Raw genomic sequence first — 16,094 nt, 5'->3', positions numbered from 1 at the left:
TTGTCAAAGCAGGGATATGCGTGGTAAAGCATTACTTATGTGGTCACTCTATATTCAGAAAGGAAATTTAGCTTCAGCTGTCGTTTTGATAGACGTTCCAATGTGCAGCAGAAGGTGCCAGCGCCCGCTTTCGAAAGGGTGGGGGGGGGGGGGTAAATGACACAATTCTCCCGCCTATTTTGACAGTAGGGGGGGCGGGGATAAGTGCTCCCTTGCCCCCCCTCCTCCTGTAGATGCGCCTATGACCTTTGCACAACACATATCTTCTGTGACGTCTCACACAGCACCGATGCATCACTGGAGGCGGTGTTACTCGCAGGAGGCATCGGAAGGCGGAGCCAGCGTGCCGGGTATTATGCAGCTGGCGTTCGGTTACCTCTTCGGGGAGATCACGCAACGCAGAGGTGTCGAGTACATCGTGCAGGCCTCGTACCTGGAGGTATACAAGGAGCACGTAAGTGGTCTTTCGCTGCACCTATATCTGACAACACGGAGCTTCTCACCGACCAAAATGATTAGAATCATTACTTTTTCTTGTGTGTGTGTGCGCGCGATACTTCAAACTTCTCCAAGAAAAAGGCATTGCATGTCAAAACGCGGATGCGAGAAGAAAGGCAACACTACAGCGTTCCGCAGTGTACACGATATCAAACCAGAAAAGCAAAATCAGGTCACTTCTACGCAGTGAAAGCTGTCAAAACAGCGAAGCTTGTGGACGTTCTCGCAAGTTTAAACTCGTGTTCAGCGCGATTTTTATGAGTCTTTTATCTCCTTCCCGTCGTTTTGCTAGGTACGAGCTTCGGTTTCGTTGGGTTTTGGGCTATCGTCTCGGCGTGCTCCCCCGAGAAGTCGGAACTATTAGTCGTTCGACAGAAATCACGAAGAAAACTCAATGAACTACCCCACATCACACTCACCCTCGACGACAAAGAAATACCCACAGTAAACCGCGTCCGCATTCTCGGACTCCACATACAACAGGACGGTGGAGGCGCATACGCCATCCAACGTCTCATGCAGATCACCTTCCAAATCATGCGAATGGTCAGCTGTATCACCACCAAACAATACGGACTGAAAGAAGACGACATAATACAGCTCGTCCAGGCCCTGATAATCAGCCGCATTGCCTACGCTGCCCCGTACTTGCCCCTCACTCCCAAAGAGCTAGATCAATTAGACGTACTTCTTCGGGAAAGCCTAGAAGCAAGCGCTCGGCCTACCACCGGGAACAGCGACACTCAAGCTTGAAGACCTAGGAGTCCATAATACTATAAGAGAAATTATAGACGCCCACCTCACAAGCCAACGAGAACGACTAGCCCTCACACCAACAGGAAGAACAGTCCTAGCGCGCCTAGGCTACCCAACACACTGCAAAGGCCACGAACAAGCAATTCATCTGGCCCCCAACTTCCGGGAGCACATCAAGGTAGCCCCTATGCCCAGAAGCATGCACCCGGAACATGATGCCGATCGTCGCCAAGCTCGCGCAAGAACTCTACAGACAAAATTTGGCAGTCTCCCAACCACACTATACACAGATGCCGCGCAGTGCCCCCAAAAAGCAGCCATGACGGCCAGCGTTGTCGACTATAGCCTACAACAGGTGGTCTCGATGACGGTCCCCACTGCCAGCGCCCTCGTAGCGGAGGAGACAGCCATCGCCTTGGCCATCACCTCTAGTCCGACCAACCAGTACGTCACAATTATTACTGACTCCCAGGCAGCTTGCCGTAGCTACGCGAGAGGCAGAATATCTTCAATTGCCCACTGCCTCCTCAAACAAGCCTCCCAATTCCCGGACGTTGAAACAGTGTGGACTCCAGGACACGAGTCCCTCCGTGGAAATCAGCGTGCGCACGCTGTAGCCCGAGCTCATGCCTCCCGGGCGCCACAAGAGAGGGATACGGCCGCATCCATGGAGCCCGTACCTTTACAATACAACGCCATACTACAACACCACAGATTGAACAGACGACAATACCCACCTCCACACAAGACCCTCTCACGTGAAGACGCCGTAACATGGCGACAACTACAAACCAACACATACGCCCATTTAAGCAGACTACACGCAATACACCCTACACTATATTCATACAAATGTCCCCTTTGTAATGATTACGCCTCCCTATATCACACCACATGAGCGTGCCCCAACGTGAAGGCGGCCCCGCAAATACACAACCCCACACCCGAGCAGTGGGAGGCCGTGCTGACTAGTTCGGACCCTCGTAACCAGCAGCAACTGGTGCGGCGGGCCCGGGAGACAGCAAGAGCCGCAGGGGCCCTGGACTAAGGGCGCCTCCCGCACAAGCAGAAAGACACCTGCTTGTCCTTTCTTTCAATAAATGTTTCTCCTCCTCCTCCTCTCGGCGCACTCACCACCTGGGCTGCCAGATTGAGTCATGCAGGTTGGCGTCGAAAGTTCCGAGTTGGCTACCTGGCTATATTTGGACTATTTTTGTTTTAAAAACTTCCGAGTCCCGAGGACACGCCAACACTGACAAAATTCTGGAACGCCGGTTTATGAAAACTCAAAAAAAAGCTCATTGCTGGTACAGAGATACGTAGACAATCTCCAAGGCTGTGTTTTTAGCAATGTCGGCACTGGGAGGATGGCGTGAAGTCATGGCTGCCATATTTATACGTCATTCCAGCGCTAAGCTCTCACCTTCTTGTTCTGCTATCGGCACTATCTGCGGCCGGCTCCACTTGTGGTTCACTAAGAAAAACTATGGAGCTGACAGCTGTAAAGTACATATTCCGGGCCGGCTGCTATACAGCATAGTATTACGTAGACTTAAAGGGCACCTCACCAGGTCTGGCCATTTTGATCTGACAAGCGCAGAGCATACAATGCGCGATAATGGTCGTGCCTGCTAAATAATACTTCGCTACACGCCGCGAAAAAGTCTGAAATTTCAATCCGAACGCCGTATTCCCTTCTCGCGGCCGCTGCGCACCAAGCCGGACGGTGACGTACTCGCGTCCCTGCGCCTACTGTTACGGTTGGCATGTAACACCCCGGGTAAAAAGGATGCTCTACCACCATGCTTCATCGAAACGAAGGATGGATTCCTAATTAGCTGTGGTTGTCTCGAGTGGTTACCGGTCTGGCAGACGCCCCGCAGTGTTCACAGGCCTCTTTCTGTGTGTGCGTGAAAACCCTTTCCGCGAACCAATGACGCGCGAAAGAGAAGTGATCAGCTGCCTACGATTCCCATGAACTGTCAACACTTTCCGAGAACCAACGTCGCCTAGATGAACAGCCCCACCGAAAGTGGAACCTGCTGCAAATCCACGACGAGGACTTAAACGGCACCTGCTCAGTGCCACCAGCAGAAGCACGCTCGTGAAGACGTCAACTGGGACAATGGATCAGCTGCCTATCCCCAACCAGACGCCCTTTCCACGAACTATAAAGCTCTACAGAGAACTTCCGCGAACCAAGGTCGCCTAGAAGAAAGGATAAGCACCTATGATCCCGGAACTGCTGGTTGCCACCTATGGTGGCAGGCTCGTGAAAAGTCATCGGGTAGAGTGGGTTCCGTCGCCAAGCACCTGGGACTCAGTGCATGTCACGTGACGTTGACGTGAGCATGGTCCCGCCTACGACTTTCTTTAGTAGGCTTTTCAAAGGGCCCCGCAATGTACTTTTTCACTTCATTCTCTTCTCATCTTTCACCAACCATTGAATAAGCCGTGCAAGTTTCTCACTAGAAATCGTCTCGTCCTCGCCTGGTCGCCATGGTCTACCGGATGCCTTCAGCCTTCCGACAACGCCACGCTACCCAATAGTAACGTCGGTCGAGCTTCGAAAAATAGGCGTCGTAGTAACTGGTCGGCAACGGTGAGGTACGCTGCCCCTGGAGAACGCAACACTACATACTCAGGTCCGCAGTGTGACGTCGCTCGTAGTGACACATGACTTCAAGAATTATTATTATTTATTATTTTATTTATACATACTGCAGACCACATAACGTGGTCCAAGCAGAACGGGCATTTTTAACAAATCACATTGAGTATATGGGTGCACATACATTATGTTTTACATCCAGATACAAATAAATAGCAAAAATGAACACAATGGCTAAATGTATACAATGCTACACGATGGCAAGACGATCGCGCTCTGGTATAGAATTCCATTGAGACACTGTGTGCGGGAAAAAGGAAAATTTATAAGCATCTGTATTTGCGAAATATGGCGTTAAAGATCTTGGTTGTTGATGTCGTGTATGTCTTGTGGATAGGGGGGATAAATACAAGGAAGGATCAATAGCGAATTGCTGGTTAAGGAGAGAATTCAGGAAGCCCAAGCGAAATTGCCTTCTTCTGTACTGAAGGGGGGGGGGGGGGGTATCTTAGTCGCTGTATTCGCTGGGGGTATGTTATTCGCTGTTATTCAAGGCACCATTTGTTATTCGTGTGATCTGGTGCATGAATTGTCGAATTGACGTTTAGAAAAGTAATAAAATACACAAACGGAATGTCTGCGTGTTTCTGTTTGACTTCGCACCGAAGCAAGAGAGATGTACTTCCGCTTCGTCTGCTTGTTCCCACAGTCGTGCAGTCACTTGTGCAGGTACCCAAACTATGCCATTTTGCTTAGAACGACAGAAAGCTGAGCTAGTTTGTAAGGATTCATAATGCAAAAAAGGGGTAAGGCAGGCAGACGCGAACACAAAGAAGTGACAACACGAACGCCGACTATCAACTGGAGGAAGTATTAAGGCGAAAAAGAAGAAAGAAGACACATTCCAGAGCATCTGCACATGCTCTGGAATGGTAGCATCACATGTCAATCGAGTACACGTGCCGACCTACGTGAGAGATAGCTGTTAAGGCACTTAATCTCTTCCTTACGTAATGTACTCGAAGGCTGACTCACGCACGCACTTCCTCCATTATAGATATGTCATGCCTCTACCATAACACGCGTATCTTCGTTCTTATGGCTGTACAATATCGCGCATTCATCTAACTCAGGCGTGCAGTTACAATCTTGGCAATGTAAGGAATGATTAGAAGGCGATCCATCGGTTAACGACTAGTTATGTTCCATTGGCCTGTGATTGATACACCGGCCCGTTTGCCCTACGTAGAAATCGTCACAGCTAAATGGAACCTTATATACCACACGTATACGACAATCAGTAAAATCGTTGTTCTTCATGTGATTCACTGTACAAATATCCGTTCTTCTTTGCCTTTCACCTGCTCCTTTTTTCTCTGCACGGCAGCGCATATGTTACCTAACTTATTGGGAGCGGTAAAAACAACATTAACAGCATATCTACTTGCAACTTTTTAAGCTTGTGCGATACTGAATGAATGTAAGGAATAGCCACTACTCTTTTCTTGCTATTACTGCTTTCCGTAATCACGTCCGTCCCCCTCGAAATTGACTTCTTTAGGCGTTCAGCCACAGTGGACCCTGCTACGCCAGGATAACCTGCTTGTAATAGGTGCCGAACCTGTGCATTAAAACTGGCGCTCATTTTGTGCATGCACTATCTGGTGGGAGAAGGCTTAAGGTGCGACATGGCGATTCCGTCTTTTACTACTTTGGAACGCTTGGATTGAAAGTTTGACGATGGTTTCGGAGATCTAGGGGAGTACTGTAAATGCCAACACGTGATTTTGTTCGAAGACCAAGGAAATGTCTAGAAACTGTATTACGCGTCTCTGAGGAAATTTCCTGGTAAACTTTAATCCTCCTCCATTAAGTTTAAATTGCTCACTTACTGAGGTAGCTGCGGAATCAAATTCGTCCTTATTGCAGAAAATCAGGTAATCATCACCACAACGAAATACCTTAATAACACAATCGCCTAAGGCCTTCTCTAAGCAGCTGTCTATCCTGCTCAGGTAAATAGCACTAACAATAGAGGCAATCTTTGAACCAATACGAATTCCCGATTTCTGCAGAAACACGCCATTTCTCCACCCAACCAGCGTCGACATTAAGTACATTGAAAGAATTTCTAAAAAAGCACCTCTGGAAACACCGCATCTGTCTATAAAAGCCGACTCTTGCACTTGTTCTTTAATGAACTAATTTATGGAATTTAACAACCCGTCATGCGGCAAAAAGTAATAAAAGTCTTCGATAAGACAATGACAATGATGTTTATTTGCCTCAGTACATCAGTGCATGACGCGAGAGGCATGCAGAAAAAGCTGCCACATGGACAGCTTTACGAAGCCGCAGGCCCCCGCATTGGCGTTTGCGCGGCGTTAACAAACACAAAGCAGTACATCATTGTTCACAAGTGTCATTTACACTAGTGTCACAGTGTCAGAAGCTGGACGAAGAGGAATGTCGCTGCCTTTTAGTTCTATTCAGGGGCCTAACCGGATGGATGGATGGAGGTTATGAGCGTCCCCTTTGGAATGGGGCGGTGGACTGCACCACCAAGCTCTTGCTATTATAGTGCCTAATGTCCTACGTAGGTAAAAAAAAGGAAAAAAGAAAAAAAAAAACACGCTGAACTCCCACAACCAAGTTTCCTGACCCCCTATTGTGAACTTTGCTTTTGTACGTCTCCGTTTTTTGTCGTTTCCCCACTTCAACGAATCTTCCAATCGCCTCTTACTAATCTCTATTGCTGACATGTTTACGTTTGCCCAACTCTCGCTGAACCCAAGGGCTCCAAGGGGCCTATTGGTGCCTAAATCGACCGCTGAGAAGATATTTTCACATTCTAATAAAATACGCTCCATCATTTGTCTAGCTTTACCGCAGGAAGCACGTGCTTCTTCCTCGTTATCTCTCGCGTTATGTCTCGCTTTATAGGTGCGTGTTCTAAGGTACCCTGATTCCGCTTTTCCTTGCTGAGTTTTTTTTCTTAAGTAATTACTCATGGCAGGTGCTTTATTATTTATGACAGCTTTCTTTCATTATATTTTTTTTAGCTTTCTTTCTTTCAGCGACCGCAAAACATTTCGCGAAAAACTAAACGATTTTGATAATGCCAACATAACCACATGAACACCACATCTATTTATTTATTGCCTTGTTGGTGCTGTGTATATGTTCCGTTTTCTTCTTTTTTGATATTTTTCTTTTTGTACCTATTACAACCAATGTGCACTTTATTATGTAACTTTCTTATGAAGCTGTTCGACTTTGATGCACGCCCCCCCTTATGTAATGCCTTCGGGCCCTTAAGGTTGAATAAATGAAAATGAAATGAAATTTCAGCCTCTCTGTCTTTCCGCATAACGTTCTTTGTCGCGGTGTTGCTCACCCTACAGGTCGCATACTTGCTGGTAAGCTTCCTAGTTATTTTTTTTTCTCCACTGTGAATCAGTGTTTCCCAGCCATTTACATTTTTTACACTTTCCCAGCCCATTTACGTTTTTCCTCCATCGATGGATGGATGGATGGATGGATGGATGGATGTTATGAGCGACCCCTTTGTAACGGGGCGGTGAGCTGCGCCGCCAAGCTCTTGCTATTATACTGCCTAATGTCCTACCTAGGTTAAACAATAAAATAAAACACGATGAACTCCCACAACCAATTTTTCTGATCCCCTATTGCGAACTGTTCCAACACCAACCAACTTTTCTTCCACCAATCCTCCAATCGCTTCTTACTAATCCCTACTGCGGACATGTTTACTTTTCCACTGCTCTTGCTGAACGCAAGGGCTTCAATGAGGCCAGTGGTGCCTAAATCGACCCCTGGTGCCTAAATCCACACCTACCCTCGGCGCGCCCTCTGGCGGTGAGCTGCGGAACCTGCCCCCCCTGCGTGACACCGGACAGAAGGCGAATGCTCGACTTAGAACAGCTCCGCTGAAAAAAAAATCGTAGCTTCGACAATTAATCAACGTTCCACGTTAGGCTTGATGGTGTAGCATGATGGAGAGAAAAGGCATAGTATATTCAAAACAGCTCTCTATCCTGTCCATCCTCCATCATGCTATGCCAGTAAGCCCAGCATGCAACTTTCGTCAATTTCATTTCTAGTTGTGTGGACCCTTCCTTATATGTGTTCAGAGATTCCTGCTGTACAGTTGCCTTTATCTCTACGCCACTGTGCAGAGCCCGGCCTCTTGGCTTTTCTATCTGCCCAAGCTTTTTTCCCGAGGACGTTAGAACCGTGTTCGGAGGGTGCACTCGTTGCATTGGACACGTGCGGAACTCGCATCCTCAAGACTCTTAAAGCAGAATGGCTGAGATAGGCCCGGGTCTACCGTACTTTTCTCGAGGCATACAACTGCACGACGCATTCGAGCCATTCAGTCTACGAGAAATCGTAGACTGAACGAGTTCTTGAACTGCACGTGTGTACGAGATCGCATTATTATTACTGAACGAGATCTCGTACATCATGAACGAGTTTGTATGTATGAGCTGAGTGCATACAAGATGAACGAGCTTGTGCGACTTGCGAGAGTACGTACTCTGAAAAAGATCGGCAACTCCTTTTCATATTTACTATAATAATGCAAATGCTATTCCTGTAAATGTGCTACATGCACGATCACTTGTACTGACCTTACTGCAGTGTTGTGTTGCTTTAATGGTTTGTTCCCAAATCTATAGTAAAGAGTAATTCTGAGGAGGAAAAATCAGGTGAAGTAACGGCTTGGACATGTAAAGAAAATAGCATACTTTACGTAGGTTCCTCTGCACACCCACTCAAGCTTTCACTAATAATGAAGTCCTAAGATTCTGAGGAAGGGCATGTCATAAATCTCACAAGCGTTCTTTATTTGACCTTCTGCTGGTACTCCAATACACCAAGTCTACTGACAAATGACCACTGGAACGTGTTGCTTGAGTGAGAGCTTGCACGGCACCTTAAAAAGTAAAGAAAAACGAACAATTTCTTTTCACTTATGCAATAACACATAGGCAAACACAGTTTTGCCCACATTCACACAACTAGGAATGCTTCCGCATTCAGAACATATGGGATACTCAACAAACTTTATTAAAAATAAGTTGTTTCCTGCAATGCTTACGACTTCTAAAGTAACATGCATTTCTGCAATAGAATAACCTGTCACATTAGCAGGCCACTGAAACAAGTGTTATCAGAGTAAAAAAAGAAAGACAGAGTGTCATTAACAACAATTACTAGTATTGAAGAAACAGAAGTTACAAGCCGAAAATGTACGTTTAGAAAGCAGCACGAACAGGTCGAGCTAACTAAATGAATTGAAAACTACCCTTCTGCCAGCAAAGTAAAAACGTGGAGGCGTAGTGGTTTTGACATTACACTGCTAAGCTGAATGGCACAGTATATTTATTTATTTATTTATTTATTTATAGTACCCTCAGGGCTTACAATGAAGCATTATAGAGGGGAGGGGCTAATAAATACAGATAAGTATGCAAGAAAGGAGAAAGGAAACACGAATACTAATTAGATGACAATGCATGGTACAACGTAAAAATAACTCGAGAGCGACAAAAAAAAAAGCATAATGCGGTAAAAATATAATTATACAAAGAAAAACGGAAAACTTCAGTAATACAGATTAAATATAAATACATGGTATATAGGACAGGTTAGAGTGAGACAATAAGCACAGAATGATAGAAAATAAAGCATAATACAATACACAATGTTTGCAGATTAGGTAGATAATAAAAAAGAAAGCTTATCAACAATAATATTCAGGAGAAAGCGGAATTGCTTCCTTATACATTCACATCAAGGCATACTAGATAATATTAGTAAGTGCCTTACGGAAGTTATCTGTGTTCGTTATACAGACTAGTGGATCCGGTAGGTGATTCCATTCCTGGCATGATTTTGGAAGAAATGAATTACCATAGGTAGACGTTTTGTGGAATGGGATGTTCACCTTATGACGATGGTCCAAGCGTGCGGAAGTAAAATGGGCTGGTTCGATAAAGCGTGATTTGAGTGTAGGAATTAAGTGGTATATTTTATGAAACAGACAAAGGCGAGCGATTTTTCTGCTTTTGGAAAGGAGAGGTATGTTGAGGGCAAGTCTGATGCTAGTTACGCTTGCTGTGCGCTGGTAATTGTTGAGAATAAAACGAACGGACCGATTCTGCACAGCTTCTAAGCTGTTAATTAAGGTTAATTGATGAGGGTCCCATATTGAGGATGCATACTCTAGATTAGGCCGAATGTAGGTGACATATAGCTGTTTTTTCAGGGAAGAAGGTGCGAGTGAAAAATTTCGTTTAAGATAGCCCAGCATGCGGTTAGCTTTTGATGTAATGTGTTCGATATGTCGTTTCCATGAGAGATTATTTGTAATGTGCACTCCGAGATATTTATAACAAGATACTGATTCAAGTGGGATGTTGTTAAGATGGTAGTTATAAAAAGATACTTGGCTGCGTGAGATTCTCATGAATTTGCATTTTGAAGTGTTAAGATTCATGTGCCAGCGGGAGCACCAGGTTGTAACGTTATCAAGGTCTGATTGTAATGTAACCATATCAGAATCATTAGTTATTTTTCGGTAAATTACGCAATCGTCGGCAAACAAACAAATAGAGCTAGTGATTTGATTAGGCAGGTCGTTAATATAAATGAGGAAAAGTAAAGGCGCCAACACAGAGCCTTGGGGTACACCCGATTCTAGTGGCACCTCTGGTGAGTCATTGTCATTGATGGTTACATATTGGGTACGATTAGAAAGAAAGCTGCAAATCCATTTGAATATTAAAGGGTCAATATTTAGAAGGCTTAGCTTATAGATAAGTAATTCGTGATTAACTTTATCGAAGGCTTTAGAAAAGTCTAAAAAAATACAGTCCGTCGCAAAACCTGAGTCCAAGAACGCATGCAAGTCTGTAGTGAATGTTATTAGTTGTGTTTCACAAGAAAAAGATTTTCTGAAACCGTGCTGATAAGGGCTAAAAAAATTGTTTGATTCAAGAAAGTTTACAAGGTGAGTGAAAATGATGTGCTCAAAAATTTTGCAGGGTACCGAAGTTAATGAGATGGGTCTGTAATTCAAAGGGTGATGTGGGTTTCCCGATTTAAAAAGTGGGGTAACCTTACCGGTTTTCCAATTAATGGGTAGGGCACTGTCGTTAAGTGATCTAGTAAAAATAAAGGTAAGTATGATGGAGCTGTATTCTGCAGTGTTTTGGAGAAACTTGGAATTAATACCGTCAATACCACATGATGATGACCGCTTTATCGTGAAAATTCTGGCTCGGATACCTGCTGGGTCCAGGGTAATGGGATCCATCGCCGGAAAGTTAGGGGATGTAAAAGGGGGATAGTTACTTAAATTTTCTGTGCAGAATGATTGGGCAAACGTGTTGTTTAGTACAGAAGCGCAAAGATGATTCGGAACTTGATCGCCTGAATCGTTTACGAGACTTATAGCGCTATCTTTGGTACATTTCATAACGTTCCAAAAACGTTTTGGGTTAGTTTTTAACAGAGACGGTAGGGTTGAGTTAAAGAAGTTAAATTTGGACGTCTTTAAAGCGCTTGTGTAGGTTTTCGCAGCGGATGTATATGCTAGCCATCGATCAGCGTTTAATGACCTTTTGGCGGAACGAAAAAGTCTGGATTTTTTGTTGGATAATCTTTTCAGATGGTTATTGTACCAGGGGGCGTTAGAAGATTGATGAATTATTCTAAGTGGAATATATTTGTAGATAAGATGCATTACTGTAGTTTTAAAAGACAACCACATTTCTTGAACTGATAGGTCTACATGTGTTAGAAGGAAGTAGTCAAGAAAGGATGATAGCTCAGAGTTTATAGCGTTAAAGTTAGCCTTTTTGTAATCCCTAATATACTTGGTGTGTTTCTTTACTTTTGTAGGCGGGATGGAAATGTTAAAGTGTAAGATGTCATGGTCGCTTAAGCCAGGCACGTGGGTTACTGGTGAAACCTTATCAGCATGAGTGGTCAGAATCAAGTCGAGCAACGAACTTGTAGTAGATGCGACACGTGTTGGTTTGATAACGAGCTGTGCAAGGTTAAAATCTGCACGAACGTTAAGAAATCCTGTAGCCTCTGCAGATGTTGGATTAGAAAAGGGGCAGGAACGCGACCAGTCGATAGTGGGGAAATTAAAGTCTCCTAAAAGAAACATAGGTGATCCAGGAAATCGAACGGATATTTCGCTTAGGGTGTCATGAATTTTGTCTGTAAAAGCACTATCGGGATTAGGGGGACGATAACACACCCCTATGATTATTTTTTTGAAATTAATAGATAGGCAGCACCAGAGTAATTCCAAATTAGTGGTTACATTCAAAAGGAATGATTCAAAACTAGAGTTAATAGCAATTAAAACACCACCGCCTATTCTATCGGTGCGGTCTAGCCGATATACAGTAAATTTCTTGTTGCATTGAAAGAGCTCGCGTGTCTCTATTTTGTCGGAGAGCCAGGTTTCCGTTAGTACAACAACATCAGCTCCAGTATCGTTAATTAAACTGTTCAAACCATCTCTTTTAGGAAAAACGCTCCGAATATTAGTAAAGATTACGGATGCTGTTGCCGATGGGCCTCCACCCCTCGCGTGAGCCTATTTATTTCCCGCATAGACACGTCCAGAACGCGTTGCTCCTGGGGAGATGGCCACAGCATTCCTCGTTTGACTGCCAGTGTTCACTTCAATGATGGAATTTTCGTCGGCATTGAACATGTAGCACTTTCCTTCCGAAAATAGTCTTTTGTAGTTTAATTTGAAGTTAGTGTTCAAGCCTCTACCGAATTCCAAAAGTTTCTTCCGGGCGTGACGTGTGGCTTCGCAAAAGTCTTCGCTTACGCTGATACCTGTTCCCGCGAAAGACGACCGTTTGGAAAACACCAGCTCTTTTGTCTTGAATGTGGTAAACTTCACCACTAGAGGCCTATTCTTGCCGCTGGCAAATTTCCCGATTCGATGTGAACGCTCTATACTATCAGGTGGTAAACGTATATCCAGTTTGTCTGAGGCGATGGAGATAATTGTTTCTTCGCATTGACGCGCATTCTCAGACGGGCCATCGGGTATCCCGAAGAATATAAGATTTTCTCGTCGTGACCTGTCTCCGGCATCGTTAAGTCGCCCACGAAGTGTGGCGGTTTCTCGCTGCACGTGTTTTATATTTTGACACGTGTCACTCATTTCTTGTTGCAACGTCTCAAAGCGAGTAGTCACACATTCTAGAGCTTGTAGGCGTTCATTCATATCGGTGATGCTAAGTGTGATGGACTGGTGTGAGAGTTTAAGCTCTTCTATCGCCTGTGACATACTGGTTTGGTTTGTTTCAATGCGAATACAACGCGTGTTTGTTTCTTTTACAGTTTTAAGCAATTCAGCCATAACGTTATCATCGGGACCAGGGTTTTGCTCTATGTCGCCACTCAACAACAACAGTAATTTGCAAAAAGAACCACACACTGCTTCTGGGCATGGAAGCACAATTATAAAGCGGTCTTCAGACCTGGAACATTTAGTAGGCAGCATAGAAAAATGACCGACCTGCACAAATAGGAAGATACGGTATGAGGCTGTCATCCTGCTTGTACTTCCATGCCCACTGGTGACGACACGGGAGCTGTTGGCTTTTATGCTTGGCGATATCAGGGTTGACGTCACTCTGCCTAGGTGGCAGTGCTGGTAGTGTCCGGGAAGGGCGTCAGGCGCGCTCCAAGTGTCAAAGCCAAGATGCTGACGGATAGGTGGGTGCGATTGCACCCCGTTGACGCGCCTGGAAACTGTATTCATCGAAGAAATGCTGCTGAAGACAACGTCGGGGGCTGCAGGATTCCTACCGGATTCGGTGAGCGTCGCCAGAAACTGCACAAATAGGAAGATACGGTATGAGGCTGTCATCCTGCTTGTACTTCCATGCCCACTGGTGACGACACGGGAGCTGTCGGCTTTTATGCTTGGCGATATCAGGGTTGACGTCACTCTGCCTAGGTGGCAGTGCTGGTAGTGTCCGGGAAGGGCGTCAGGCGCGCTCCAAGTGTCAAAGCCAAGATGCTGACGGATAGGTGGGTGCGATTGCACCCCGTTGTACCCCGCTGAACCCCGCTGCAACGCCCGCATTTCGATGCCGGCGAAATGCAAAAACATAAGATGGATTGGGCACACGTTAAATAACCCCGGGCTCCGAGGTGCTAAACGCCTTTTTCTCGCAGTGTCAGTTTTCGACTGAGGTACCACACAGAGTGCGCTTCACCGCTTTCGTCAATTTCGACAAGGACGACACCTTGACTACGGCTGCTGGTTTCACACCAGAGAATGCATTCTCTGCAGAAGTCTGGCGAGGAAAGTACAGGTCGTGAAGACAAAGCTTCCTTCTCGAGCAATCCAGTTTTTCCGAGTAAGCTCCGCTAACCTTGATTTTCGTGCGACTCACGCACTAACATTTTCTTTCTCTAGTCCACCAAGGACCCTTAAAGTAACAGTACACTTAAAGAGTGCACCCTTAAAAGGACAGTACTAAACTTTAAAATAGGGCGGTTGACAACGGCTCCGCTAAATAACGCGTCTTTCTTCCAAAGGAAAAGATCTCGTGACAGCTTATGAAAAGCGAACTGGTACTTAAGCGCACCACTACAGGTTTGGCTACCTAGACTTGGCTGTGCAAGCGCATGTAAATAAACATGAAACCTATCTGCTAAAAAAAGCGACATATGTAAAAACGTTTCCAAACTTTATGTGCGTGAAAACCGTCTCCTTAAATGGTACTCGAGGCGGGCGCTCCTGTCAAACTTGTCGACCCGGGAATACAAAAGATCCGTATGTCATTCCCCTCGCTGCCGAACCCCGATACTTTTCGTACTGATCACCTGAATTTCTGACATTGCCCTCGGAGTGCAATGCTTGGTATGACTACATCGCGTCGCCCCGACCGCCACGTTCTCCCCTGTCAGACAAGGTACACCTCGAGGAGAACTAAACGAGGGGGAACGTAATTGCCCCCTGAACGTAATTGCCCCCTGACGTCACTTTCTTTTCAACGTCATCTGACGACTCGGACGCGCTCTGACTCGAAACTTTCCAAGCGACAAACGCGCCTTTCTTGATCTTTCTCTGCCCTCACCACCGGGTTTAGTGGCTTTAGATTTACTCGGTCGCGTTGTCTTCTCTGCCGCAATTCTGAATTTGCGATGCCTCTATCTCCTGACAATGTTTCTGGTGCTTACTTACGAGTGCCTTTCGTTTCTTTCCGTTGGCGGTTCCTAGGCCTGACCAACTTCCAAAATTTCTGTCGGCGAAATCAGAAAGATTCCTCCTCCAGCTTAACTATGCCTCCCGAGCTAGCTGTACCATCCTCTTTCTTCCTACTGAGCTTTTCATCGCAATTCAGTGCCTGACTCCCTTCCAGAATTTCAGGAGGGAAAATCAGAAAGATTTCCTCCTCTAGCTGAACTACGTCTCCCGAGCTAGCTACTTCAACCTCCTTCCGTGCACTCTGTTCCGCGTTGCAACAAGGCGCCTGCTCCTCTTTCTGATTTACTGTCGAGGAAATCGTAAGGATTCCTCCTCCGGCGTAACTATGCCTCTTGAGCTAGCGCTAAATATCATACTCTTTTTTTCTACTGTGTTCCGCTTCGTAACAAAGCGCCTGATCTCCGTTCTGAATTTCTGTCGAGGAAGTCGGAAGGATTTCCTCCTCCGGCTTAACTACGCCTCCAGAGCTAGCTACTTCGTCGGCTTTCTTTGGACTGCATTCCGCGTCGTAACACAGCGTCAGACCTTCTTCCGGCATTTCGGTCGAGGAAATCGGTTCCTCCCAGCATTCCTATGTGGAGAGCTTGTATTTAGGGAGCAAACCCGCCTTCACTAAACTGTTATTGTCTGCCTCGACGGCGCTCAGTCAAACTACGACCTGCGCAACTTCTCTTGACATCAACTCAAACAACCGCTCCGGCCATGTGTCGTGGTGAAATGATCGCTTCTCACAATTCTGTTCAAAATTAATAAAGTAGAGACCGATGTCATCGCTTGTTTTGTACGGCTGAAGCAAACTCGCCATTTCCACGGTTTGCGTTTGTGGCGGTGCCGTATTCGCCCTGCGTGTTAATCTCGCTATCTCTCCTCTTATTTTCGCGAGCTCAATTTGATGTCGCGCTTGTTCTCTTCCGCTATTTCTATCCGCTCGCGTTCCTT

The 16,094-nt window shown here is 45.6% G+C and overlaps 1 protein-coding gene across 1 annotated transcript in view; it reads left to right on the top strand.

Moving 5' to 3' along the window:
* Nucleotides 1-16,094, top strand: part of LOC142575075 (kinesin-like protein KIF12) — a 769,060-nt gene that overhangs the window by 291,160 nt on the left and 461,806 nt on the right. The window contains exon 5 of the mRNA XM_075684038.1: nucleotides 320-454. Within this exon, the coding sequence (XP_075540153.1) occupies nucleotides 320-454 (135 nt within the window). The remainder of the gene's footprint in view (nucleotides 1-319; nucleotides 455-16,094) is intronic.

The sequence above is a fragment of the Dermacentor variabilis genome, chromosome 3 (genome assembly GCF_050947875.1).
Source record: "Dermacentor variabilis isolate Ectoservices chromosome 3, ASM5094787v1, whole genome shotgun sequence".
In the NCBI taxonomy this organism is placed as follows: Eukaryota; Metazoa; Arthropoda; class Arachnida; order Ixodida; family Ixodidae; genus Dermacentor; species Dermacentor variabilis.
Note: the sequence above shows the minus strand (reverse complement) of the source record. Positions and strands in the feature narration are given on the sequence as shown.